The sequence below is a fragment of the Monodon monoceros genome, unplaced genomic scaffold, assembly GCF_005190385.1.
Source record: "Monodon monoceros isolate NGI ecotype Baffin Bay Population unplaced genomic scaffold, NGI_Narwhal_1 Super_Scaffold_6, whole genome shotgun sequence".
Taxonomy (NCBI): Eukaryota; Metazoa; Chordata; class Mammalia; order Artiodactyla; family Monodontidae; genus Monodon; species Monodon monoceros.
In genome coordinates, this window is record NW_021703783.1 from 94,883,258 (window position 1) to 94,908,156 (window position 24,899).

General features: G+C 58.9%; 1 protein-coding gene across 2 annotated transcripts in view; it reads right to left on the reverse strand.

Moving 5' to 3' along the window:
• SCUBE1 (signal peptide, CUB domain and EGF like domain containing 1) overlaps positions 1 to 24,899 on the reverse strand; it is a 131,293-nt gene that overhangs the window by 67,820 nt on the left and 38,574 nt on the right. For both annotated transcript variants that reach the window (XM_029205475.1, XM_029205474.1), the window contains exon 4: positions 16,263 to 16,397. In XM_029205475.1, the coding sequence (XP_029061308.1) occupies positions 16,263 to 16,397 (135 nt within the window). The remainder of the gene's footprint in view (positions 1 to 16,262; positions 16,398 to 24,899) is intronic.

Here is a 24,899-nt window from a genome sequence, read left to right on the forward strand (position 1 = left end):
GGGCAGCTCTGGGCTGCAAAACAGGAAACTGAAACTCGCTGCAGACGGATGACGACCCACCGTAGCTACCACTATTGAGTGCCTTCTGTGCCCTAAGCACTTTACGTGAACAACCACCTTTAAGTCTCAGGACCATTTTTCAAAGTAGATGCTATTATCCCCACTGTGCAAGTGAGGAGAGTAGGACCCAAGAAAGGCTTGGTAACTTGCCCAAGGGACACGGACGAGACAGGCATACCGTGTTTCACTTCAAAACCTGCGTTCCCCGTGGCCTTCTAGGAGGCAATGGAGCATTCACGGCCAGGGGAGGGGCAGGGAAACCCGAGCTGTCCCCTTCTCTTCCTTACCTTTCCCCAAACCAGCCCCTGCCCTCCCTGGCTACGTCCACTTTTCCACATTCTGTCTCTCCAAGCCCATAGCAAATGCCAACTTCTCCAGGATGCCTGATTTTTCACGCGGCACAGAGGCAGACGTGAGAACACGGGCCCTTACCATATCGCTCTGCAAGGTAAGTAGTTCCGTCATCATTTTACAGAACCATTCAGAGAGACTGAGCAATTTGCCCTTGGTCACTTGGGTAGGATGTGGTAGAGCTGCAACTTGAACCCTGTTCTGTCTGACTTGAAGACCTGCCCTTCTCCAGCTACAGAAGGAACTTTATAGAGCATAAACCTGACTGTATCTTCCCATTGCTAAAAACCCGTCAATGCTCCCACCCCAGCCAGGGCCCAGGGTTAGGCTGAAAGTTCTCAGTATGGCACTCTAGGTCCTCCCCATGCTCTGCCTGCCATGGCTCTAGGGAACAGGGACACTTGGCTGTCGGCCAGCAATTTGAGATTCTGCTTGGGTGTCACCTCTCCTAGGAAGCCCTCCTTGTTTCCACCCTCCCCTCAAGTCCCTCGGATGGATTAGGGGCCTGGGCTTCCACAGCCCTCTGGACTCCCCTCTCTCATAACACCCACCACACGAACCGTAACTTCTGGGTTTGCTGGGTTCCCCCCACCAGACTGGGGGGGGGCGGTCCTTGAGAGGCAGGGCCCAAGCCTGAGTCACCCCTTTGCCCTCCCCCCACCCCCCGGCCACCGCACAGTGCCCATTTCAGGCCTGAGAGATGTTCGCTAAACCTGGCTACGCTGGCGAGGGGCCTGGGCCCAGCCACTCCGGGCTTTGGACTCTGCATCAGAACAGCGGCCAGTACCCGGGCAACAGGACGTGTCTGTCTGCAGGCCCAGGCCAGGCTGCTGCCTGCAGTGCAGTGCTGGCCCCAAGCCTGTGCCGCCTACCCGCCCGCCCGCCGGTCCGGCTCCACCTCGATCCCCTAATTACACTCCAACAGCATCTGTGCCTGGATGGTGCTGGGAGAGCCTCTCATTATGGGGCCTGGGCTTAGCAGAATGCAGGGCTCTGTCTCCCACCCTGTGCCCCTGAAATTACATCCTCCCGGGCAATTCCAGGCCCGGCCGGGGCGCCAGCAGCCGGCTGCCCCAGACTAGACCCCCAGCTGACCACGAGCCTAGCCCACCCCAGGCTGCATCCCTAGGGGTGGCCCCACCTGGGAAACAGGAGTAAGTCTGTGGGCTTCCACTTGCCCAGAGCACCTCAATGCCAGGCCCCATGCCAGGCTCTTTGCAAACTTCCCTAATGGACTATCTCCACGATCCTGAGTGCCAGGTACCGTCAGCAGGCTCACCAGACAGGTGACGGACGATGCTGAGGCTCGGAGAGGGCTCCCCCACCTTGTGTGGTGGCGCAGGGACCCGACCCCTGGCCAGGTGCTCACTTCACACCCCACCAGCCCTGTGCTCACTTGGCTGCCTTGCTGGCCCTCGAGGGGACTCTGCTCTGCTCTTCCTCCAGCGGCTCGTTGTTTTCATCAGCCCGATCCTTTCCTCGCTGCTCCCCACTGCCCACTCCCCGCACACAGACCCTTGGGCCGTCCCACCACCTCCACCCCTGCCTTCAGGCTGGATGCCCCCTGCCAGGGCCCCGGGGGGACTGGCCCTTGTCAGTGTGCACCCTGCCTCCCCTGCAGCACCTGCTGCCCAGCTGGTGCAGCCTCGGCAGTCCAGCCCTTGTGTGATTTGACCCCCGACGCCCTCCGTGTTTATCTGCTCACCTGCCTACGTGCTTTCCTTCCACAAATATTTAGGTAGGGTCTCCCGGACACCAGGCCCTTCCTTCTGCAGGACCAGCCTGCTTCTTGTCTGTGCCTTTCATCCTGCTCTGCTCTCCCAGTGGCTGGACCACAGTCGAGGCCGTTGTAGGTGTGCAACCGACACCCACAGCGTGGCTGGCCCCGAAGCGCCTGCTCACTTACAGACAGAGGCCCGTCTCTGAAACCAAGCCATCCTGCTTTGAGTTTACATACAAGCAAACAGCCAGAATGGACTGGTTTTCTGGAGCACCCAGATGAAGCCTCTCCTTTCCCACTGAGGAGGCTGAAGCCCACCGGACAGGACTTGCCCTGAGCCATGCAGCAGTTAGCACAGCGTCCACGTGGAACCTCCTGACTCCCAATGGCTCCCTTGACTCCCCATGCCTTGACCCTCAAGTTCAGTTTTCCTTTTTTTTAAATTTTTTAATTTTAATTTGTTTGGCTGCACTGGGTCTTAGTTGCGGGACGTGGGATATTTAGTTGCGGCAGGCAAACTCTTAGGTGCGGCATGTGGGATCTAGTTCCCTAACCGGGCATCGAACCCGGGCCCCCTGCATTGGGAGCACAGAGTCTTAGCCACTGGACAGCCAGGGAAGTCCAAGTTCAGTGTTCCTTCCATCACATCAGGAGGTGGCTCATGAGGCACTGCTGGTTCAGGGCTGTCACCAGCCTTTAGGCTCACCCTTTCCCTCCCTCCCTCATTCTACACCTTTGCTGAGCACCACCTGCGTGCAGGCCGTGTGCTGAGGCCGCCAGCAGAGCCAGCCAGGATGCACACACATCACAGGGGCATCTTCAGCTAAGACCAAGTCCTCTGCCGCAGCTGCTCACTGAGTGGGCAGATTCTGTGTACATGGACAGGTGGACAGATGGACGGATGGCCAGCTGAGACTGTGGCTGGCTCCTGGAGTGCCAGATGAGAGCAGAGGGGCAGGGCTGGCCTTCTCGGAGAGCAGGGACGGACCCCAGACTCCCTTCAGCCCCTCACCTCTGGTGCCTTGACCAGTCCTGGCCCTGGGAGCCCCTGGAAAGCCTCGTCTGTGAGATGGGAGGGAGCCTGCCTGATGGCTGTGAGGACCACGCAGTAGTGCGTGCAGACACACGTGGACAAACGTTTGCAGAGCTGCAGCTGCCACAGGAAGGTCGGCATCGCTGAGGTGGGGCGGGCCTGGTTTTTACCAGATCTACTTCCCATGCCTATTCCAGCCCTTTCTAAGGTATGTGGCCTGGAACTCGCTCGGTTTCCTCCTCTGTGAAGTGGAGAAGGGAGGTCATTAAAGGGCCCTAAAGAGGTGATGGCTCCAGCTCAGGGTCCCTGCCCACCCCCTCAAGGCGGAGGTGGTGCTCAGTAAAGGCTGCCCTGCCCACCCCCTACCCCGGCCCCGTTTGGCCAGCTCTGCAGTGCCTGTCCCTTCTGAGCCGCCCCTCACCCTGGACCCCTGACCCCTCCATCCCCTCCCAGGGCTAACCGTCCTTCCTCTTCCCGGCCCCTGAAGTTCCCTGGCTGATCACTAGGCGTCACCACGAGCACATCCAAGCCTCTCTGAGGCCCAGGTGGCTGGGACCACAGGCCTGTGAGACTTGCCTCCTGGGTTTTCACTCTGCTTGGGCTCCTGAGGCTAGGGGTGCCCCCTTCCTTCCCCAGGGTTGCCAGACACAGCAAATAAAAACACAGGATGCCTGGTTAAGTCCAGATCTCAGATAAACAAGTATTTCCTGAGTATAAGCATATCCCAAGTATTGCATGGGTCATATTTACACCAAAAAAAGCATTCATTATTTATGTGAAATCCAAATTTAAATGGGTGTCCTGTATTTTATCTGGCAACCTTATCCCTCCCTCCACAGGGACCCTAAAGGGAGCCATGGGGGGGGGGGGGACAGTCAGCTCACACAGGCCCCAGGCCATGGCCGGGCTGTGACCAGGGAGCAGGTCTGTTTCTCTCTCCTGACAGGTGACCAGACGAACGTAGCCCAGGTGCAGGAAAGGCCAACGTGGCGGCTGAGCGAGTGATCCCCCAGCAGCTCTGGGGGGCCCTGGAAGAGAAGCTACAAGAACGCTGGGGGATGTGGCAGCAGGAGACTCCCTAAGGACACGAGCAGCTCCCAGGCGCCTCAGCCGGTGCCTCACCTCCGCTGCCCGCCACGTGCTGGGCTTTGGAGTCGCCAACACCGGGCTCTGGGCTGGCTCGTCCCAAACCAGCTGTGGCCGCTGTCCCTGCCTGCATCTCCGTTCCCTCCCCTGCACAACAGGGCGGCAGCTGTTACTTCCCAGGGTCCTCTGAGGATTAAAGGGCGCCAAGGACTTGGTACACAGTAGGAACTCAATAAGTGTTGAGTACCTTTCCCTTTCCCCAGGGATCGTATCAAGGGCATGAACAACCACCTTTGGCAACTTACGCTGATTCCCACCGTCTATTCTAACTTGAACAGACTGCCGAATGGTCACTTCCCTCGGTAAACAGATATGTGGGCACGCACTGGGTCAGCCACCGTGTGGGCCTGGGGGACAAGGGGTCGAGTCTGGGGCAGCAGGGAGGATCAGTGCTCCAGTAGAGGAATCAGCTCGTGCAGGGAGGCTGCCACGCTGGCCTCGAAGTCAGAGACGGCGTCACAAGAGGAGGTGAAGCGAGATAGGCTTTGAAGGATGACGAAGAGTTCTCCAGGAAGTGAGGGGGATGGGGAATGGCACTTGAGGCAGAGGAAATAGCACACAGCAAGGCCCATGACTGGTAAAGGGCTCCCCGGTCACGGGGAGAACAGAAGGCAGGTGGGGGATGGGCGAGGGGCCGCGCTCTGGAAGGCCTTGGAAGGCGGTGAAGGCCGAGCTCCTGGTGCGGGAGAGACAAGGGTTCGTTGTGGCAGCTTCATGACACGCACGGCAGGGAGAGGAGGCACAAGAAGGTCCTCAGTGGGGAATGACATGCCCAGAGGGTCACGCAGAACAGTGGCTCCCACTGCTGTCAGAAGGCGGAGGGGACAGGGGGGCCGGGGAAACAGTTAACTGAGCGGAAGGGTGAAGCCTGGCCCCGGGAAGAGGGTGGAGAGGCAGGGCCCCGGGGCTGCAAGGGGCTCCGGGCAGTGGGCAAGCCCTGCTCCCACCCCTCTATCCATTTGTTCATTCAGTATCGTTGGTCTCAGGAGTCGGTAAGATGTGGGTTCAAATCTTGACTGTGCTACTTACTCACTGTGCACAAATCTCTTGGCTTTCTCACCAGCAGAATGCGGTAATACAGCTACACAGCACATCTGCTCACTCCCATCATAGTCTGGGCACAGTGCTTGGCACACAGTGATGCCCAGTGACAGCTGACAGTTTTACCGATTTCAGGTCCAGGCACTCCGCTAGGGGGCAGAGTATACACATATTCTCTCATTTTGGTCCTCATAAAAATTTCTATAATGAACACTAATGTTTGTCCCATTTCACAGATGAGAAACTGAGGCCCCAGGACGTGCAGCCGAGAAGGGAGCCAGGGCCAGGGCCAGCTACCCCTGCGCCGTCCACACTAGGAGGCCGAGGTCCTGCAGCGTGGAGGAAAGCCCACCACCAACACCACTAAATACTGGGGTCCCTGCAGGGCTGCTTGGCAGGGGCTGGCTGGAGGCCAGGCCAGGAGGCCAGGGCGTGAAGCTGGGCACACCAACCAAAGGAGTTGTTTATGGGATGGGAGGCTCGTAAAAAATAACGGGCTGGATTTATCGTCCCCGCCTCAAGGGACGTTCTGGACTGCAAAGGGCCGGGACAGGCCTTCTCCGGCAGCACCATAAATCTGCCCACTAAATGCGAGAGCTGTTTATTCTCCCGCCCACCAGGTCTGTAGGCCGGGGCGGGGGGAAGAACCTGCCCCACGCTCTGCCCCAAGGAGCAGCCAGAGGGGCAGCCCTGAGGCTGGGGTGGGGTATTCTCCGGCATGGCCACCGTTCCCCCTCTTTTAAAACAGAAAATTCCCGGCCACACACACCCACGGGGAACCTAGAACCCACAGCTGACGACAGGAAGCCCTGGCACAGGGCAGGGGATGTCCCTGGTCCTACAGGAAGCACGCTGGGGCCTCTTAGGTCAAGGCCTGGCCCACACCCCATCACGTGGGAATCACGACCCGGGAAGCAATGGGACCTGGCCAGCCAGGCACAGTGATAGGACCCTAAGCTGGCGTTCGGCTGGGGTGGCTCGGGAGGGACCGCGAGCCTCTGTCCACAGGCATTTGAGTCCGGAGATGGGGGTGGAACAGGAGAAGAAAAACTACCTTGGGCGTCAGAAAGCTGGCCTCCCATCCTGAGGGCCGCCTTGCACTGTGGCCCAGCTGGGGTTCCCTCCCGCGCTGGGGTGACAGTGCTCACCCGAAGGTCTTCCCGGGGTAGCTGCGAGCATCACAGCGGTCAGGGTGCAAGAGCACCGTGAGCTGCGGAGGGTGGGGCCGGGCCGGGCGAGGACCCCTGCTGGCTGGGACGGAAGGAGAGGCGGGAGCAGCCCGACAGGAGGCAAAGTCCAGAGGAGGGTCAAGGACCAGCCTGGAGGAGCCTGAGGGGAGGGCCCGGGATGAGCGCCGGGTCGGGGCGGCAAGGGCGGCCATCTCCCCTGAGAACCACCGGCCCTCTGCCCTGGCCCGTCCCCAGCGACCCGCGCCTGACTGCCCGGGGAACTCTGCCGAGGGGTCCCCAGCCGGTCCTGCGGCGGTGTGGGCTTTGGGCCGCGGGCTCAGGGAGAGGCTCCCGGCGGTGGCTGACCCGAAGCGGCTGAGGCCGCGGGGCCTGTGCTCCACTTCAGGGTCTGAGTGCGGCTGGAAGGAGGGCTCTCCTCCAAGTGCCACAGGGGAGCCCAGCCCCCTTCCCCGGCCTGGCCCCGGGGGGGGGGCGGTTAAGTGCAGCACAGAAGGCAGAGCACGGCTGTCCCCATGCTCCCTGCGGGGAGCTCAGAAAACTCCCGAGCCCCTGCCCCCCGACCAAGCCTGTTTCCTGCGCTCACACCCACCATCCCGGCCACCTGCTCGGGTCCCAGGCCGAGTGCGCGAGGAGAGAGTGTGGGCGCTCGCACTGTGCATGAGTTGCCCCGGGCACCTGCGGTCAGGACGCCGAGCCAGAGGCTGAGCAGGACCCGGGCTTCAGCCTCATGAGAAGTAGAGACTGGCCGGTCCCGCTGTGGGCCCCAGGCTCCCCTCCAGCGTTCCGGACTCTCGCAAGAACAAGGCCCCACGCGGACCAGAGCCACTGGACCCTCCTTCAAACCGCCACTGAAGTACTCCGCACCTATGTGATGTGGGGGCTGCACCTCTCTGCGGAAGGGCCTGCCTGCACTGCCGCTCGCCTTCCTCTCAGCCACCGTCCTGTCCACCCACACTGACCCCGGTGAGGTCCTGACCCTGACGGCCACCAGGGCCACCTCCCAGAAAATCGCTTCATCTCCCTGTCCAGCCCACAGTGGGTAGCGATCTTCCCCAAATGTGGATCATACGCCCACCCCTGGGGCTGATAGGGGCCCCGTCACTGTCACAGCAAAGTTCAAACCCCTGCCAGACACGGTCTCCTGACCCTCTCACTTCTGGCAGCCAGGTCTGGTTTCAGGCTCTAGGACCCACTCTCTCCGGTGGGCAAGGAAGGCTGCAGGCACACTGACTCTTCCGGGATAAAGTTGGAACCTTAGACAGCAGAGAACCCCCGGCCAGAGGCGAGAGGCCAGGCCGGCCTGAACGAAGGGCCCAGCTGGACGACCACAGGGTGGAAAGACAGGAAGGGCGCTGGGGGCGGGAGCGGCAGGACCCGGAATCTACACGTGACCCCATGAGAAAAGTATCAGGTACAGGGAAGGGGCTCATATCCGAGTCCCCCTTCCTCTCCATTGAGGCTGCATGGCTTACAGAAATGACCTGAGGTCAGGACCAGCGCTGGCACCCAGCCCACCAGGCTCTGCCACAGAATCAGCTCCTCAGTCAGACAGTGCTGGAGGGTGACAAGTGTCTGAGGGCCCTCCCTGCTCAGATACCATCCCAGAACTCAGGCCCAGAGAGGGCTGTGACTGCTCGTCTGTCTAGGGTCTCTGCCTCTCCATCTTCAGAGCCCTGCTCCAAGTTGTCTTCCAATGTCAGCTGCCTCCATTACTCTCAACCCAGGTCTGGACCCAGGGGGCCCCGCCAGCTTCTCGCCCTCTCCTTCCCATCACTGCTGCGCAATCCCCCAAAAGCCCCCGGCCATGCCGCCCACTCTCCACTCTTCAGCTCCTTCAGAGGCCACCCACCCTCAGGGGCTTCTTCGATCCCTCTCCACCTCCCCCAGGCTCCCAGCCCTCAGGCAGAACTAAGCTCCCTGTGACCTTAACAGGCTGCTGGCTGAGCCCCTCAGCACTGTGGCCCAGGGCCCGAACTGACCACCCAGTACGTGATGCCACGCCATGCCACACCCTGGGTGCAGACTTGAGCATCACAGCCCCAATCCAGGTTGACCGGCACACTGGGTGAGGAAGTCCCTCTTCTCTTTAGAACCCAATTTCCATGCCTGACCAAAGAAGGGGTGAACCACGGGATAGCTGTAGTCTCTTTAAACACTGGGAGGCAGCCACAGAAGGTGGTCATGATTTGAACCCAGACCGTCTAGGTGCCAGTCCTGGTACTACTCCTAGGATCCACGTGACCCCGGGCGCATTACCTGCCTCGTTATTTGCCATCTGCACGTGGGAAGTAATAGTACCTACCCCGTAGGGCCCAAGGGGTTATGAATGAGGTAATTTTAGCGTGACAATATGCCTTGGTCTGCGTGGGACAGTCCCAGTGTATACCTGCTGCCCTGTCACAAGTAATAGCGCCTCCTTTCGCTCTCAAAAGTGTACTGGTTTGAACGTTAACTTATATAGCCCCCTGGTTAAGACAGGCAAAGTGCTCATAACGTGCCTGGACGAGCACTCAGCTATTCAATTATTATTAAAATGCTAATTCTTGGGTGCGGAGGAGGTTACACAGAGCCACATGCAATAAAGTGGCCGAGAACCAGACTCGCACACCGTACTAACGCCAGCTTCCTGGACTCGACACTGTTCTCTAGTGATGTACGATGTGACCGTTGGGGGGAACTGAGTGAAGGGTATGTGGGATCTTGCCTTACTATTTTTGCATTTCCTTATGACTCTACAATTACTTCAAAATAAAAAGTTTCAAACTTCCAACCCTATTGTTTGGTCTCTAGCTACAGTTGAGTACAAACTTACAGACAAAATGAACAGATCCTAAAAATACTTCACGCAGGGATGAACTCTCAGAGAGCTCCCAGAGTATACCTGCAAACTCGGAAACAGGTGAAAATGGCTCCTGTGAGCAAACAGCTGTGGCAGAGCCCAAGGCCCTTCCCGAGAAGCCAGAAGCCCTCAGGCTCACACAGTCCCCGCCTCTGCGTGTGGACCCAGGGCTGCTGGCTTCACATCAAGACCCCCTACAGACAGGGGTGCGGAACGGCAGTATCAGAAGAGTTACCTCCAGCCCAGAAGCTGGGCCACTCAGCACGGCGACAGACATTAACAAGCATTCTCTGGCCTTCAGAGGAGTGGCTGTCTCAGTCACTGAGTTTGTAACAGAAATTGTGAATTGTAGGGAAAAGAGGCCGGGCCAACTTAGGCTGTTCCTCTGAAGAGAGAAGGGATCGGGTGGGCCATCTCAGGAGATCTCCACTACGAAATGTTTTTGAACTCCTGGTGCTTGAAGAGGCACACTTGGCACCTGGGACGCTCACATTTGAGGAACATCTCTGCTTCTCGCAGGCCTCACCCTGCCTGGGCCGGCCGCAAACCTCATTGGAACCCTCCACACAGGCTGCCCAGGCTCAGAGGCCAGCCCGCCAGAGCACGGGGTCCTGCCATGCCCCGGGCTGCATCCTTGGGCAAGTTTCCTATCCTCTCCGTGCCTCGGTTCCTTAGTCTGTAAGGATGCAACACGCTAGTGCGTGACAAGTGCTCGTCACAGTGCCTGGCATGCAGTAAGCCCCCAGGACGTGCGGCTCTCACCGTCACCATCACCACTGAACGCAGAAGAAGCCAAGACTTCCTATTCCTGGCTCCCACCTCTGATTTTGGCTGGAGCCACTATTACCCTTGATGCCAAATCTTAAGCTTTGTGAAAACGCGGCCCTGAGTGTCACCAGGAATGCCGGTGGTGGGCGGGCAGTGCGGTTTCCTACCCATATTTATATGTGCATTTAAACAGGCTCAGAAGGATATTAAACAGAACATGAAACGCACTCAGGTAAACCCGTGACGCCCCTGCTGAGAGAATGCCAGCCTGGCATCCGCTCTGCACGGGCCTCAGCCTTGCAGGGACACGGATGCTCAGCTGCCCCGTGGCCAGTTCCAGTGCCTCCAACGTGGGAAAGGAGGCAGCACGGCAGGGCTTCGGCGTGCAGTCAACTGTGCAATGGCCTCTCAGAGCCTCTGGGCCCCTACCACTGGGTCCAGAGCCTGGGCAGACCACAGCGTCCACTAGCACGTGCTGACCAGGAACCTACCTGCACAACCCGAGGATGTGGAGCATCCGGGCCCAGGGAGCCGCCAAGAACTGAGCGTCACTCTCCTTCCTCCCTCAGGCCTTTGCCATGGGCCCCATGTCAGCACAGGACACAGAGGGGTGGGGAACACGGTCCCCGCCCACAGGGAGCTCCCAGGCTGCAGGGACGCAGGCGGCAGGTAGAAAACTGCCTTCGGTAGCCAGCAACGGTGGGGGGCGGGAGACAGGCAGCCCTCTGAGCACAGACGAGGCAGGGCCTGACAGTGATTCCTGGGCCGGCTCAGGACAGGCTGTGCAGTGACTGGGCGCTCTCACCAGGGCCGAGTGGGGCACCAGTCAGTAGACAGGGTGGCCCGGGGAGCAGCAGGGGCAGACAGAGGCCCGATGTCCTCTTTATGTCTGGGTTCCCGACTGCCCGTGCCTAGCAGGGGCCTGGCGCGCTGCTCAAACCTCCACAGGGAGGACAGGGCTGGACGCTCCTGGAGGGCAGGGGCTGGTCTGACCTCTGCAGCCCTGGGCGGGTCAAGCAGCGAGCGAGCTAGTGCTGGATGCACGGCCGTCTTGATGGGCATGTCCTGCCCTGAGCACAGACAAAGCCAGGTGCGAGGGCCACCGGCTCACCCCTCGGAAGGGAGTTCCTTGAGGAGGAGGCCTGACTCCTGATCGCCTCTTCACCCTCGGCTGACGCTCAGGCTTCAGCCAGCAGCCAGCACTCAGCAGAGCCTTGCTCAGTGTGCACCCGGGCCCCGGCTCTGCTGCTGGCTCGGGAAACTGGCCCAGAGAGGGTGAGGCCCTGCCCTCTTGGGGCCCGTTTCCTCATCTGTGATAAATAACGATAGTAAGAGCCCACATTTATTGAGACTTTCTTTTCAGTATCTTTTTAACTCTGTGAAGTAGGGACTTGGACTATCCCCATTGTACAGACCAGGCACAGAGAGGTTAAGTGACTTGCTCAAGGTCACACAGATGACAGGTGCTGGAGCTGGGATTCCGGCCTAGGCTGTGGGGCCCTGGAACCTGTGCTCCTAGTCGTGCCATAACACAGAGATGACAGGTCCCCTCTGTGCCAAAGGGCCCTCGGGGATGAACTTTGACAGGTACAGCCCCTTAAACACCCTTGCCAGCCTGTCCTGCTGCCTACAGCCGTGGGGACGACGTGACACTTCCTCTCACTCTGGGGCCTTCCAACACCACCGCAGACTGGACCACTGCGGGCACCTGGTGAGGCTTCAGAGCTCGGCCATGCACGACAGCTTCCTGCGTTGGGGAGAGGGCACACATGTCTCAAACCCACTACCATCGGCAACAGTGGTGGCCCAGGATCAGTGCCAGAGAGAGAGCAATCCTCCACCAGGCCGGGCAGGAGACCATTCTCATTACTGTCTCTGCTGTTCAGACGACCACACTGGAGCCGCTAGGTCCCTCCCTCCAGAGTGGTTTTCTCAGCTCATATCATAAGGTAACTCCTAGGATCCTTATTTAGCATTTCATCCCCTTCCTGGGTGCAAAGCTTCACAGGGATCATGCCTGCTTTTGACCACATGGGGATCCTGGGGACCAGCCAGCACCTGGCACATGAATGAATGGAAGAGTGACCTGCCATCGCACAGCTCGTCAGAGCTTTTGGAGCTCCTTCGTCTCCCTAAATCAATTTTGCTCAGACTGAAAGAAAGGATTCGTCACTGGAAGGAAAGGGAAAAGTTCATCCAGGAGTCAACACCTTCTTGGAGCATAGATATGACATAAGTCTTTTTAAAAAAAGAGCAGGCACGGGAGAGGGAGGGAGCTCGAACGTGCTAGCTCCTTGGTGGCCCGTCTACTCTGGGACCCGGGAGGCCCCCTGGGAGCATGACTACAATGGGGAGGCGGAGGCTGGGAGTGGCCTGGCCCAGCTTCCCCCAGGCTGTGGGGTGGAAGAGGGACTTAACGGCTTGCTGGACCAGAGGCTGAGTGGGAAGTGAGTGTGGGCTGTGATGGAGCCAGAACCAGCTCAAAGAAGTGCTGAGCAGAGACAGACAGGCCACAGCTCTCAACAGCTGTGGGTCCCCTCCCACCCAGAGCTGGGAGAGAGGAACAGCCTGTGTCCCCAAATCAAGCATGAGTTCTAAAGGCCTAAAGAAGCTGTCTATGTGAGTTGCCACTCCTAGGGCGGGCACTGCACTTGACCCCTTCAAAGCATTTCCCCTAATGGAGCCCTCACTTGCCTGGGAGGGATTGCTGGTCCCAATTTATAGACAAGGGGACCCAGAGAGGCAGGAGTAACTGCAGAGGCCATGTGACCAGTGGAGGTGAGAATGGCTGAGAACCTAAAACCCGCAACCCCAGCCTGGCCAGATCCACACGCCTCCGGCCAGGGTTTGTGTCATCGCCTGGGAGGTGGGGCCGCTCGGAAGGGCTGAGCCCCGTGGCCTTGTTTCTCGGCCGGGAGCCTGGAGCAGACCCTGCTCACGTGTCTGGTCCCCTCTAATCAAACCCAGCTCAGGGGAGGCTCCAAGGGGCTGACAGGCATTAGGAAGAGTCAGGTGACATGAGGAATCTGATCTGGGGAACAGAGGCCACTTAGGTACAAAACAAGCTGGGTCTCAGCACCTTGAACATGCTCTTTTGAGCTCTAACAGTCGTCACTGAAGGTAACACACAATCATGATGAGCAACTGTCCTGACAACCAACAGAGGCTCAGGAGGGAGCAGTCACCCAGGCCCGTCCCCACCCACAGGCACTACCGAGCGGCTGGCCAACGTCCTGCGCACTTGTCCTGTCCTCTTGGGACCTTCCACAGAGCCTTCGGGAGCCCTGGAAATGCTGCCGCTTGTCCTTCAGCGGGTATCCAAGAAGTTGTCTCCTGTTTTTTAGATTGATTCATTGCCCAGATTTAAAAATTAGGAGACTGACACAAAAGTCCTAAGGAGAAAAGGGACTCTTCTTTAACCAATATGTCAGTTAATGTAGATTGGGGTTAGTCCCCCAAATCTGTATTCTGGTTACATCTAGATTCCTGGCTTCACCTATAAATCCAGATCTGGCCACCCAGGCCTTTGGGTGGGGTGAGGCACGTAGACTCCAGGCTCCACTGCACGATTAATTTGAGGCCCAGCCCCTGAAGCATCTGGTTTCCCTAGAAGTCCCCCGCCCTTCCCCTCCAGCATCATTTCCCTGCCTCTGCTTACCCAGCTTCCCATGGCTGCTCCCTGCACGAAATCCAAACTCCCACCCACATTCCACCAGCCTCATGGTCTGGCCCCTGCCAAGCTCCCCTCATCCTGGGATCACTGTGCCCACCATCCCGCCCTTCATTCTGCGTTTCCCGGGAGTCTGGTCCATTCCCACCTCGGGGCCTTTACACACACCCCGCCTGGCCTCACAGTTGCTCTCCCTTCTCGTTCCATTTCAGCTCACACGTGGCTTCCTCAAAGAGGCCTTCAGCGCCTGCCTATTTCTGTCTGTTCCTCCCCCTGGTTTCTTTCCTTACCGGCCTCATCATGTCACAGCTAGCGACCTGGGCTGGAATCCTGACTGCCGTGTCCCTAAGGTATGACCTCGGGCAGGTCCCCTAACTTGACTGGGCAGGGTCCTCACCTGTTGCAGGGTCATAACACCCCGGCCTCGCCAGGCTGCTGTGAGGGCCCAGCTCAGAGGAAGCGTGTGGCCTCGCAGCAGCCACTGTCGCTGTCCCCCCATCATCGTGCCCCCTCCGCCGGCCGACGCTGAGGTTTGCTTTGTAACGTCCTTAGAACAACCCATGCTCACAGGCCAAACCAGGACCTGGTTCCAAACCGGCCACTGTCTTGCATCATGCTCTTTCCCCCTTCCCGTTCACCCTCTTTTCGACGGGGGGGCACAGCTTCACCTGGAGCCCTGCTCGCGGGAAAGCTGCTCTTCAAAGGAACAGGGCACACACAGCCCGGCTGACGGGGGCTCCGGCCGTCCCGGCGTCGGGGACGTTACAGCTGGCTCAGAGCAGCCGCCGTCCGGTAAACCCCTCTCCCCGATGAGAGCAGGACTCCTGTCCCACCCCCAACACTCACACTCTTCCTCATAAATCTGCTTTTTATAAAACTCAGTGTGGAGCCAGGGTCCTCGCTTTGGGCAGCTCGACTCCACAGCCCCACAGCTGGGAGGTCTTCTACAGTGCCGTGGACGTCTGGACAACGCACCCGGGGCAGGTGCCCAGGGACCTCGGAGCTCGGCCTTTCCGTCCTTCTGGGGAGCCGGCAGGGATGGGGGTTATCGGGCTGTCTTGTCTTTGAGGAAACCGCCTAAACAAACACTAAGAATTCTAAGGAGTCCCGTAGACTAGTTCTGCTTAATTACCCTGGGATTTGTACTTCTTAAATGTTTTTTGCTTTTCTATCTCAGGAACTGTTTTCAAATAAGGATCATGCCCAGGGCGCCCATGTCTCACCTCACAGCCTCCGTTAGCTTTGGCGCACGCCAGCACCTTACTCCCAGGATCTGGTCCTATCCTCCAAAGGCCCTGCCGGGTCAACACCACGGCCCCGTTTTGCAGATGAGGGAGTTGAGGCTCGGAGCCGCAGAGCCGCCTGAGGAAGGGCTCCCAGCTAGGGAGTGGCGGAGCTGGATTCACACCCTGTCGGACCCGGAGCCCAGCGCCCGCCCTTTTTATTCGCTGCCTCTCAGTGTGAACCACGCCACAGACCAGAGATGAGGAGGCCCTACAGGGCCCCTCCAGCACCTCCTCCTTGTCTAGGGTCAGCGAACGGCGAGGGGCTGAGGCTGGAACCATGGGGCTGCCTGGTCCTCCTTCCGCATCTACTCTCTTGAAGGCACAGCACAGCCAGGCCGCAGGAGGGCACAGCCGCTCTGCTGCAGCGCACAGCCCGCCTGGAGATTCTGGGCCTTGCCATTATCTTAACCAGGATGTGCCTCCACGCCTTCCAGAATGCTGCTCCCTCTGCCTGGAAGCCATGTGGGTCCTGGCTTCTGGCCAGCTGTCCCATTTCACGGCCCTGCTGCTTTGGGCCCAAACTGACCACCACTGCCCTGACACCGAGGGCCTTCATTTGCTGGGCTCAGCTGGAGGCCAGGCTCTGTCCCAGCCTGGGGCTGTCCCCAGGCTCCCCAGGCACTCCAGTTGGCTGGAGTCTTCCTCCTCTGACCCTCTGCACTGCCCCGAGCTGGCCTGCCATCCCACCCGGCCTAGCAGCCGGCTCCTGACCCCAAAGGCCCTCTGCTGGCTGGTGACCCAGTGAACACGCAAGAGACTGAGAAACGAGCCCTCGGCCCGGTCAGACCTCGAGCCCCGCTCAGGGAAAGGGGACCGTCGGGAATGGGGCCCCACTCTTCCTAGCCACATCCAGCCCCCAGCCCAGAACGGAAAATAGCTTCTCCGGACACATCTGCCCAACTGCGGCCCCATCTCGTCCCCACATAAGAAAGAACACCAGAAACACCGACAGCCCTGCTGTAGGGGCAGAGGGCGGCGGCTGGGAGGTGTCCCTGCAGAACCGACACCAGAAGCACACAACAGCCATTCAGGCCAGCACCAGAGTTCCCTGCCTTGACCCTGAGGCCCCCAGGATCAAGATGCGGAGAGGGGGTTCCCAGAGGCCACCTGTTTCCACAGGGGAGGGGGCGTGACTGGGCAGCGCGAGCCAGTACTCACCATTGGAGCGGTGGATGCAGGTGTGCTGGTTGTCGCTGAGGAAAAAGCCGCTGTGGCACTGACACTCGTAGCTGCCCATGGCATTGACACAGATCTGCTGGCAGCCGCCGTTGTTGTCCTGACACTCGTCCACATCTGTGAGAAAAGGAAGAGAAGGGGACAAGAGAGATCACACCTGGAGCTACAAGTGAGGCGTGGTCACCTGGAAGGACACGGATGCCATCAGTTCTCCTGGCTGCAGAGCGATACCACAGAGGTACCGCTCGGTGGTACCCCACGGTGGTACCCTCCAGCAGTACTTCATGGCGTTACTGCACAGAGGTAGACACTTACAAAGGCTGCGATGCTAGCGGGCCCTGGCTTTCCTGTGTGGCCAGCACTCCTCTAAGCGTCTTACCTGCATTAACACCTTTAATTTTCACAGAAACCCTGTACATCAGATCTAGGTCTGGGTCTATTTTACAGATGAGTAAACTGAGGCACAGAGAGGCCAAGTTACTTATCCAAGGTCCCACAGAGGCAGGAATCAAGCCTGGTGGTCCGCCTCCCAAACCTGGGCTCTCACTGATGTCACCTAACCCTCCCTCTCCAGAAAGACCTGCAACTAACACCATCTACCCCCGGCTCGAAGAGCCTCGCGAACCAAATCCCACCGTCCCCTTTCTTCAGTCACACCTCAGATTTGCAACCAGCAGTACAGACCTTGCAGCAAGGGAGAGGCTGGAGGCCAGGGCAGCCTGCTTTCTGCCTCGAAAACTGATTTCAAAAGCCCCGAGGAGGGGAGGTTTTTAAAAGGCCCTGACCTCTGGCTGCCAAGACTGCTACGGAAAGCTGCCGAGCGGTCTTTCCCACTCTCCGGGAGAGACAGACCTCAGGGCCGACACTCATTTTTGACCAGAGGCTGCTGGCACAAAGGGTGCTATTGGCTGAAAGGAGTCTTTATGAAGTTCTGGTCTTGAACAGAACAGCATGTTTCAATTACCCAAGTCATAACCCCCTACACTGTCAGCTTGTTTAATGAAAGAACGGCTTCTTAAACCTTAATGTGCCGTGTCTGTATTGTCATTTTAACAGGCAAATATATGAAACCACAAAGGCAACGTGAGCTACTGGCTGCTTTGAGCCAATCCCACGACCCCCGACACACGGGCGTGCACACACACACACTCACTAGCTTTGGCACTGAACTTTTTAAACAGTTCTTTTTTTTTTTTTTTTTTTTGGTGGTACGCGGGCCTCTCACCGTTGTGGCCTCTCCCGCCGCAGAGCACAGGCTCCGGACGCGCAGGCTCAGCGGCCATGGCCCACGGGCCCAGCCACTCCGCGGCACGTGGGATCTTCCCGGACCGGGGCACGAACCCGCGTCCCCCGCATCGGCAGGCGGACTCTCAACCACTGCGCCACCAGGGAAGCCCCCTAAACAGTTCTTTTTAACACAGCCATCTTTTAGTACTGGCACCAAAAGGATGTGAAAAGGTACAGACTCAGGCAGACTGACCTGCACTGAACCCGGGGAGGACTCAGTGCTGGCGCTATGTCAGCTGGGTCCTACTTCGGCTCAGGGACAACAGACCACTTCCCCACCCATGAGGCCACACTGCTGCCTTTGAGGCTGACGGCGAGGCAGGTCATTACTCTTCCGCAAGCTCAAATGTCAGCCCTGTGGCAGCCAGGACGGAGGGAGAGCTCTGAACTATAAAAGCCACCAACAATTAGAGCTAAAACGGTAAAGGTGGCTCTTGCTGAGAGGAGACTGACAGGGGGTTCCGGGGGAAGCTGGGAAGGATAGAGAGGGATTTTTCGGAAGACCTTTCTACACTCAACGAGTCTTACTGATGGTTCCCTAAAGGCCCAGTGCCAGGGTCACCTTTGCTGGGGGCACCTCCCCTCCACACCCCAGCGGTGTCTGCCTCTGGGGGTCTGCCCCCGCCTGCACCAGACCATGAACAGCTCTGAGCCAGGCACTGTGTCCTGTTCATCCTGTTAATAGCACAAAGCTAACCTTCCTGGAGTGCTCGTCGTGTGTCAGGCACAGGGCCTCACTCCACCCACACGCTCAGTCCTTGCGGCAACACTGAGTGATAGGCTGTGTTACCGGCTCCATTTTACAGATGAAGACACTGAGGCACCGAGAGCTGAAGTAACCTGGGCAAAGCCACAGAGCTGCTTGGAGCAAAGGCAGGACTCAAACCTGCTGTCCAGCTCCTGAGCATGCGCCTTTGGAGCCCCTGCTAAGCTGGCCACACCAGCAAGTGCGTTCAGACTAAGGTGATGAAGAACTGGCTGCTCTTGAAACGAACTCAAGCTGGGTGTCACCCTGAAAGTATCTGCAAACACGAAGCTGGGGCCAGCCTGCATGAGTAACTAAGGAGAGTCCCAGCATACCGGCTCAGCCCCATTTCTGTCCCAATAGCACCCGCCAGAGGCTCCGATGCCCACGTGCCGGCACACACATAACGATAAGATTTGAACACGGGGAGCCGCTCCTGGGACGCAGTGCAGACTGAGTCACGCTCTTTGAGGTTCTTCCCATGGCTCTCAGATTCCTTGCTCTGTACCTCGGCTTCCCCAGCCCTCGCAAAGGTTCAACTGGTAAAACAAGCAACAGATACAGGCCCTCAAACACTGAATTCATAGTGTGGAAACACTACTTCCACCCCATCATCAGTGAACTCCCCGTTTCCCCCCGTCTGGCCTGGCCCACCCTGTCACCCCACTGGAAGCTAGGAACCAAAGGGCACTGACGTCACACACCTACAAAGCCTCAGTGAGCTGGCAGGGTGGCTGGGCCTTGCCACTGTTAACACCAGCGGGGAACAATGACTCCAACGCTGACGAATAATTCGAAACAAATGAGAAGCCATGTAAACATTCTCCCCCGCCCCACCCCACCCCACACCCTCGCTCCCAAATGATAAAGCCCTAAGATTAAGCAGGAGGGAAGAGGGGGCTGTCCGCTCTGCACCCTTTTTCCACTGTGGCCCAAACACAGGCCTCCCCCAAGTTGGGCAGGAAATCAGTCTCAGAATTCTTTTGGGTAGCCTGCAGTCATCACCACCTTCTCTAGAGACTGGCTGAGGACTGGCCTCATACCCCTCACACCCCTGTGTCCCCAGCCCTCCAAATGGGACCCACGGTGAGGTCTGAATGGTACCAACGGAAGCAGTTGGGTCCTTGAGATGCCTGCCCACCAGCCTAGGACAGACTGGGTTCCCCTGGAGGCCCGGAGCAGGCCCGGCAGGCACTGTGGCAAACAATTAGCTCCTTGGCCCTCCTGACTGGGGCAAGCCCGGCACACACTGCTCCTTGGTCCCCACGGACTTGGCACATTCTGTTATACAAGGTGCCCCGTGGCAAGGAGACAGCCTACATCTGGGAGTCGGGCAACCTGAGTTCCGCCCCCGGCCTCTTGGCCCGTGGAGGGTGCCCAGGCCTCGTCCACAGGAAGGACCCAGACTGTGTCCTCCAGGAAGCCCTCCTGGAGTGCTTGGGATACGCGCGGTCCTCTTCCTTCTCTCCTGGGGAACTGACTGCTCCATGCTCTGCTGGGCCCCTATGTGGGAGCCCCCCACCTCCTACATGAGTATTCACGTTGACTGGCGGGGCTGGCAGTCTCGTCATCATAAATAATAGCCCTCACTGCTGGCCAGGGCCCGGCTGGGGAGCTCAGGCACTGTCTTCATACATCTGCACAACAGCTCCACTCAGGGGGCATTATTCTTATCAAGCCGATTCTCACATGAGAAGCTGAGAGGGGAAGAGACTTGCCCAGTGCTCTAGAACTGGTGGAGGGGGATAGGAAGCCCGGGGAGACTGGATCCAAAGCCCTTACTCTACTCTTCCATGACGTGGCTTCTCTGAGTGAGGATCCTTCGAGCCCAATTGTAGAGGCGAGTGTAAGCTCCCTGGGCATCTGTTCTTACAATCGTCCCCCGGCCCACGTGCTCACGTCTCTAAGACCCAGGGCAAGAGCTCCCTCCTCTCCAAAGTCTTCCTGGTGCCGGGCAGAATTTGCTGACCCCTGGCTCCCAGACCAAGCAGACCCTTGTTCACAACCTTCTTCCTCTGCCCCGGACCTCGGGCTTGGCCATCCTGTCTCTGCTCTGGGCTGCTGTCAGCCCAGAGTCTCCTGCACATCCCTGCACCCAGCAGAGGGTCGGGCTGAGCGGGTGCTCAGGAGTGAGCAGGACAGACTGAAGGGCACACGTGTGCTGCACACATCAGTGACAGGGAGCTCTACCATACAGGGCCAGTCCCCTGGAGCAGGGCGCCGTTGCGGTTCCTTCTGGGCAGGCCGAGGGGCTCATTCACGGCTCTCCATAGCCTGCCCACTTCTCTGCCCGCCCCACCGACACCCGCTGTTCTCTGAAACCCCCCCGTCAATCACACATGCCTTCACACGCACATGTGCCCCTCTCCCTGGGACGCCCTCTCCCTCCTGGTCCAGACAGAAGTTCTTCTCGCCTTTGAAATCCACTGGAAGCACATTTGCTCATTCCCTCCGCAGACACTGAGTACCTGCTATGTGCTCCACTCCCCGAAGTGAATACCACTGGTTAAGCCCCTGCTCAGCGAGCTGCCGGCGGCGTGTGGGACCCAAGCGTGGAGGCGGAGGCTTTGTGGAGGAAGTGATGGGAGCCGAGGCTGGAGAACAAGAAGTGAGAGATGCGGAAGCAAAGTCTCGTGGAAGGTGCAGAGCGGGGCACAGGTGGGGAAGGGCCGCAGCTACTTGGGCAGGAGAGGAGTTCCGGAAGCTTTGTGGCCTGCACATCCCTCCTCAAGAAGATTCCCCCAGGGCTCTCGCAAAGCCAGCCCTGTCTGGGTCCTCCTGGCCCCCTCCCACAAGTCCTGCTGGCAGAGGGGACAGTCCCTGGGGAAGACAACAAGCCAGAGTGTCACCAACCACCAAGGCCTCGGGTGGAGGCTGAGCCTGTTTCTGATCCACGATCCACGCTCCCTGAGTGAGCTCTGGGTGGGACGGGACGGGGGAGCGCTCCACCTCTGAATCCTGCTGGCAGCTCGTGGTCCTTCGTCATTATTTATGACCACAGCTGAACGTTCCCAAAAGGCAGGGAGCTCCTCGGCACAGGGACTTGGCTACAAAGCAGAGAGGAGGCCCCGTGGGTTCTGGGGCAGACTCTAGGAGGCTCCTCTCGGGAAACCCTTTGAACGGGCAGCAGAAGAGATGGACAGAGTGTGGAGAAAGGACCCCAAAGGCTCCAGCGCTGTGAGGGTCTGGCACAGAGCTCATCGTGGGCTGCCTGGTCCAGCCAGGTCACCCTCTAGGAAGGTCCCGGCCTGCAGCCTCTCCGGGAGAACGTTCTCCCTCCCACGTCTCCCACAGACCTGCCTTCAGCTGCGTCCGGGACTGCTGGAGCCCCCGCCCTTCTGGGTCGGGGTGCTGGTGGCAGGCCAGGGTGCTGGCAGGGGGAGGAAGCTGAATGGCAGCCAGTCGCTGCCTTGGGGGCCCCAGCTGGTGGCGCTGGGGACACCCTCTGCAACAGATCGTCCCATGTGGTCTGGGGTGAAGACATATGGCCTGGGCTCCTGGGAGGCAGCTCCCCAGCCCGAGGCCCCACGCTGGGTGCACAGTGAGGACACGGAAGGTAGGAGGGAGGGAGGGAGGGGGACAAGGGCGCCCAGGAGGGCCAAAGAGGGGCCTCGCTCTGGCTCTGCCCGCCCCCCTCCCAGCCACCCTGGCCCGAGAAGCCCCCTCCCTCCGGAGGCTTGCCCCACACCCAAGCAGTCACCAAGCCTGGTGACTCTCCCTCTCCGCCTTGCCCGTCTGTCCTGCCTCTACTCCCAGGGCACAGCCTTGCCTTGGGCCTCAGCCTCTCCCTACAGGCGTCCACACGCTCCTGGATCGCCCGGCCTCTCGTCTCTCCCTCGCAATCCCAGGGCCCACTGTGACGACTCTAGTCGGAACAAGACACAGCACCCTGGCACCAAAGGTCAAGTCCAAACAAGGGGTCTGGGGTCAGGTGCCCCCGCCTCACTCTGCCCTGCACGAGCATAGGTCCGGGCACCGGCGTCGGGAGAGACGGACCCCAGCTGTGGTTTCTGCCCACTTCTGTTCAGTGCCCACCACTCACGGGGGGGGAAGGCCGCCTCCACTCCCGCCAGCTGCTGAAGGGTCCTATCTGGGATGGGCCCGTGTGTGGGACGGACGCGGCTGTTTTCCAGCAAGAAGGCATCCCAGAGCCGGCACCGACAGGCCACGGGTCAGCCTGCTTCTGAAAGGCCTCTGCAGGCAGGCCTGTGGTTTGCCCAGGAGGTCTGCTTCTTGGCCCAAGGTGCCGGTGTTTGTTTTTATTAATAGCTGACTGTCTGTCCTATTTTGGACGCAGAATCCAGGTTCGCAGCTATTCATAATAACTAAAAATTACGTCTGGATACAGCTTTGGTTGCTTTGTGCTTCCCACGAACGCCTCACAATTTGAAACAGAGACTCTATGTTCTGCCTGAACCCCACCCATGTTCTCCTGGCTGCCAAGAGCCTACTGTGTGTCAGGCCCTGTGCCCGGCCCCAGCACCCCAGCTCCCAGCACGGGTCCAGGAACAGAGGCAGAGGCACTGGCCCATCTCAGAAACCAAACTCAACCTCCAACCCTGAGAACGCCCTCCTGGTCCCCGAGGGCTGAGGCCCCAGCCCTCCCCCTTCTGAGGCTCCTTTCAGAAGGGAGGCTTAGGCAGAAAGTCCTCTTGGCTATCGAGCGGCTCTTGCAAAATTGCATTTGATGGGTTAAGTGTAAATAAATGAGAACCAGATGGATTAGATTTCGGGTAAAATACACATGGGTCTTAGAGCTTTGGGGCCTGGGTTCTCCCAGATCCAGGACACTCCCCGAGCTGTCAGAGGTGCTGGCACGGCAGGCAGGAGGTGTGACTTGAGTCTCCTGGGACCTGCTTACCTCCTGGTCCGGGCATCAGCTGGGGCCTTCTCTGGGGCTCCTGGCCCCCCAGCAGGTCGGCTGTGTGTGGGAGACACAGGGTCTCCCGTCGTAGCCCTGCTCTGACGCCGAGCCCCTTGGGCTGGGCCTGAGTCCCAGCTCAGCGCTGGGAGATGAGGCACATGACTGGTGGGGTCAGCTTTCCAGACCAGCAAGCCCACTGCTCACACCCAGACCCAAGGAGCCAGCCCAGGGCGGGCCAGAGCTCTATTGAGGCTGCTGTGCTGGCCTTCGGGGTCTGGTCACTGCATCCCTCATCTGGGCCTCACCTTCAATCCCAGCTGCTGCCTGTGGTCTCCCAGTGATGGCTGAGCACCAATGAACATCTAAGGACCAGGAGTCTGCTGCCTAACTCCAGCTGACGGCCGCTCCACCTTATAAAAACCTACATGGTGTCCCCCTGTGACCACTACCTACGGGTCCTGGCTCTTGGCCCCCAGGTCACACCAGCTGGGGTACAAGATTCAGTAAGTTACTTGCTGTGTGGCCTTCGGCACAGTGCTTAACCATTCTGGGCCCTGGTTTCCTTCTCTATAAAACAGGGATAACAGTAACTGGAGTTGTTTTGGGAATTAAGAAAATAACAGAGGTAAAGCACTTAGCACAGAGTCTGGGGCACGCAGGCCACCGACACGTGTTAACAACTGTTGAACAAAGCCAGCACAAGTGCTCCAGGGGTCACAGGCGGGAACACCCTCTGGGGGATGGCAAAGTCCCCGCCAAGTTGGAAAACCGACAACAAAGCGCATCCGAAGGGAGCGCTCGGTCTTTTTTTTTTTTTGAATTGAATTGAATCGATTTATTTATACGGCAGGTCAGTCTTGCCTCGGCCTTCCAGCCTCCCAGCAGAGCAGCCTCAGCTCCCGGAGTTTCTCCCTCCTGACGTAGGTTCTGGCCTGCTCACCGCCGGAGTCGCCCTTCTTGGGGGAACACACCTGCCAGCTGCTTAACGGTGGAGAGATGGCTATTCAAATCTTCTGCCCACTTTTAAACTGGGTTGTTTGCCTTTTCACTGTTGAGTTGTAAGAGTTCTACATAAGATATATAATTCTCGATACTAGACCCTTGTGGGATCACTTTTTCTGATTTCATGCACAATCCCTCCTTTAAAGGAGCCTTGGGTGGCCCCAGGCCCCAGGAGATCAGTGCACCTATGGGGGCCACATCCATAAGGCCTGGGCTCCTCTTGGGCTCCGTTCCTGGAAGATGTCACCCCGTCCCACGGCTTTTCCAGCCACTTAACGTGCCAACACTGCCCAAACCTCTAGGCCTGCCTGCTCCACCATCCTCCAGACTCAGAGATCAGCGCCTGTACTTGGTTGTCCAACAGGCAGGACAAACCGAACACGGCCCATGGCGAACTCCTAACTCCACTTCCCACAACAGAAAACAGAGCAGAACAAAGCACAGCCCGGTCCCACCCTCAGCCTTCTGCATCTCAGCAAATGGCAGCCCAACCCACAGCTGCTTCAGCCAAAACACCTGCTAGTCACCGGGTACGTCCACGCACAGGTGTCTGCTTTGTGATTGTTTCTCTGTCTCCCCGGAGAATACAGAGTCTTTGAGAACAGGGACATCTTGAGTGTGGCTGTGCCTCAGGGTTTTAAACAGCGCACGGGGCACATGATCCATGTTTGCGGACCGAGTGACCGACTGAGAACTGGTTGGGAGAGGCAGCTCTGGCCCC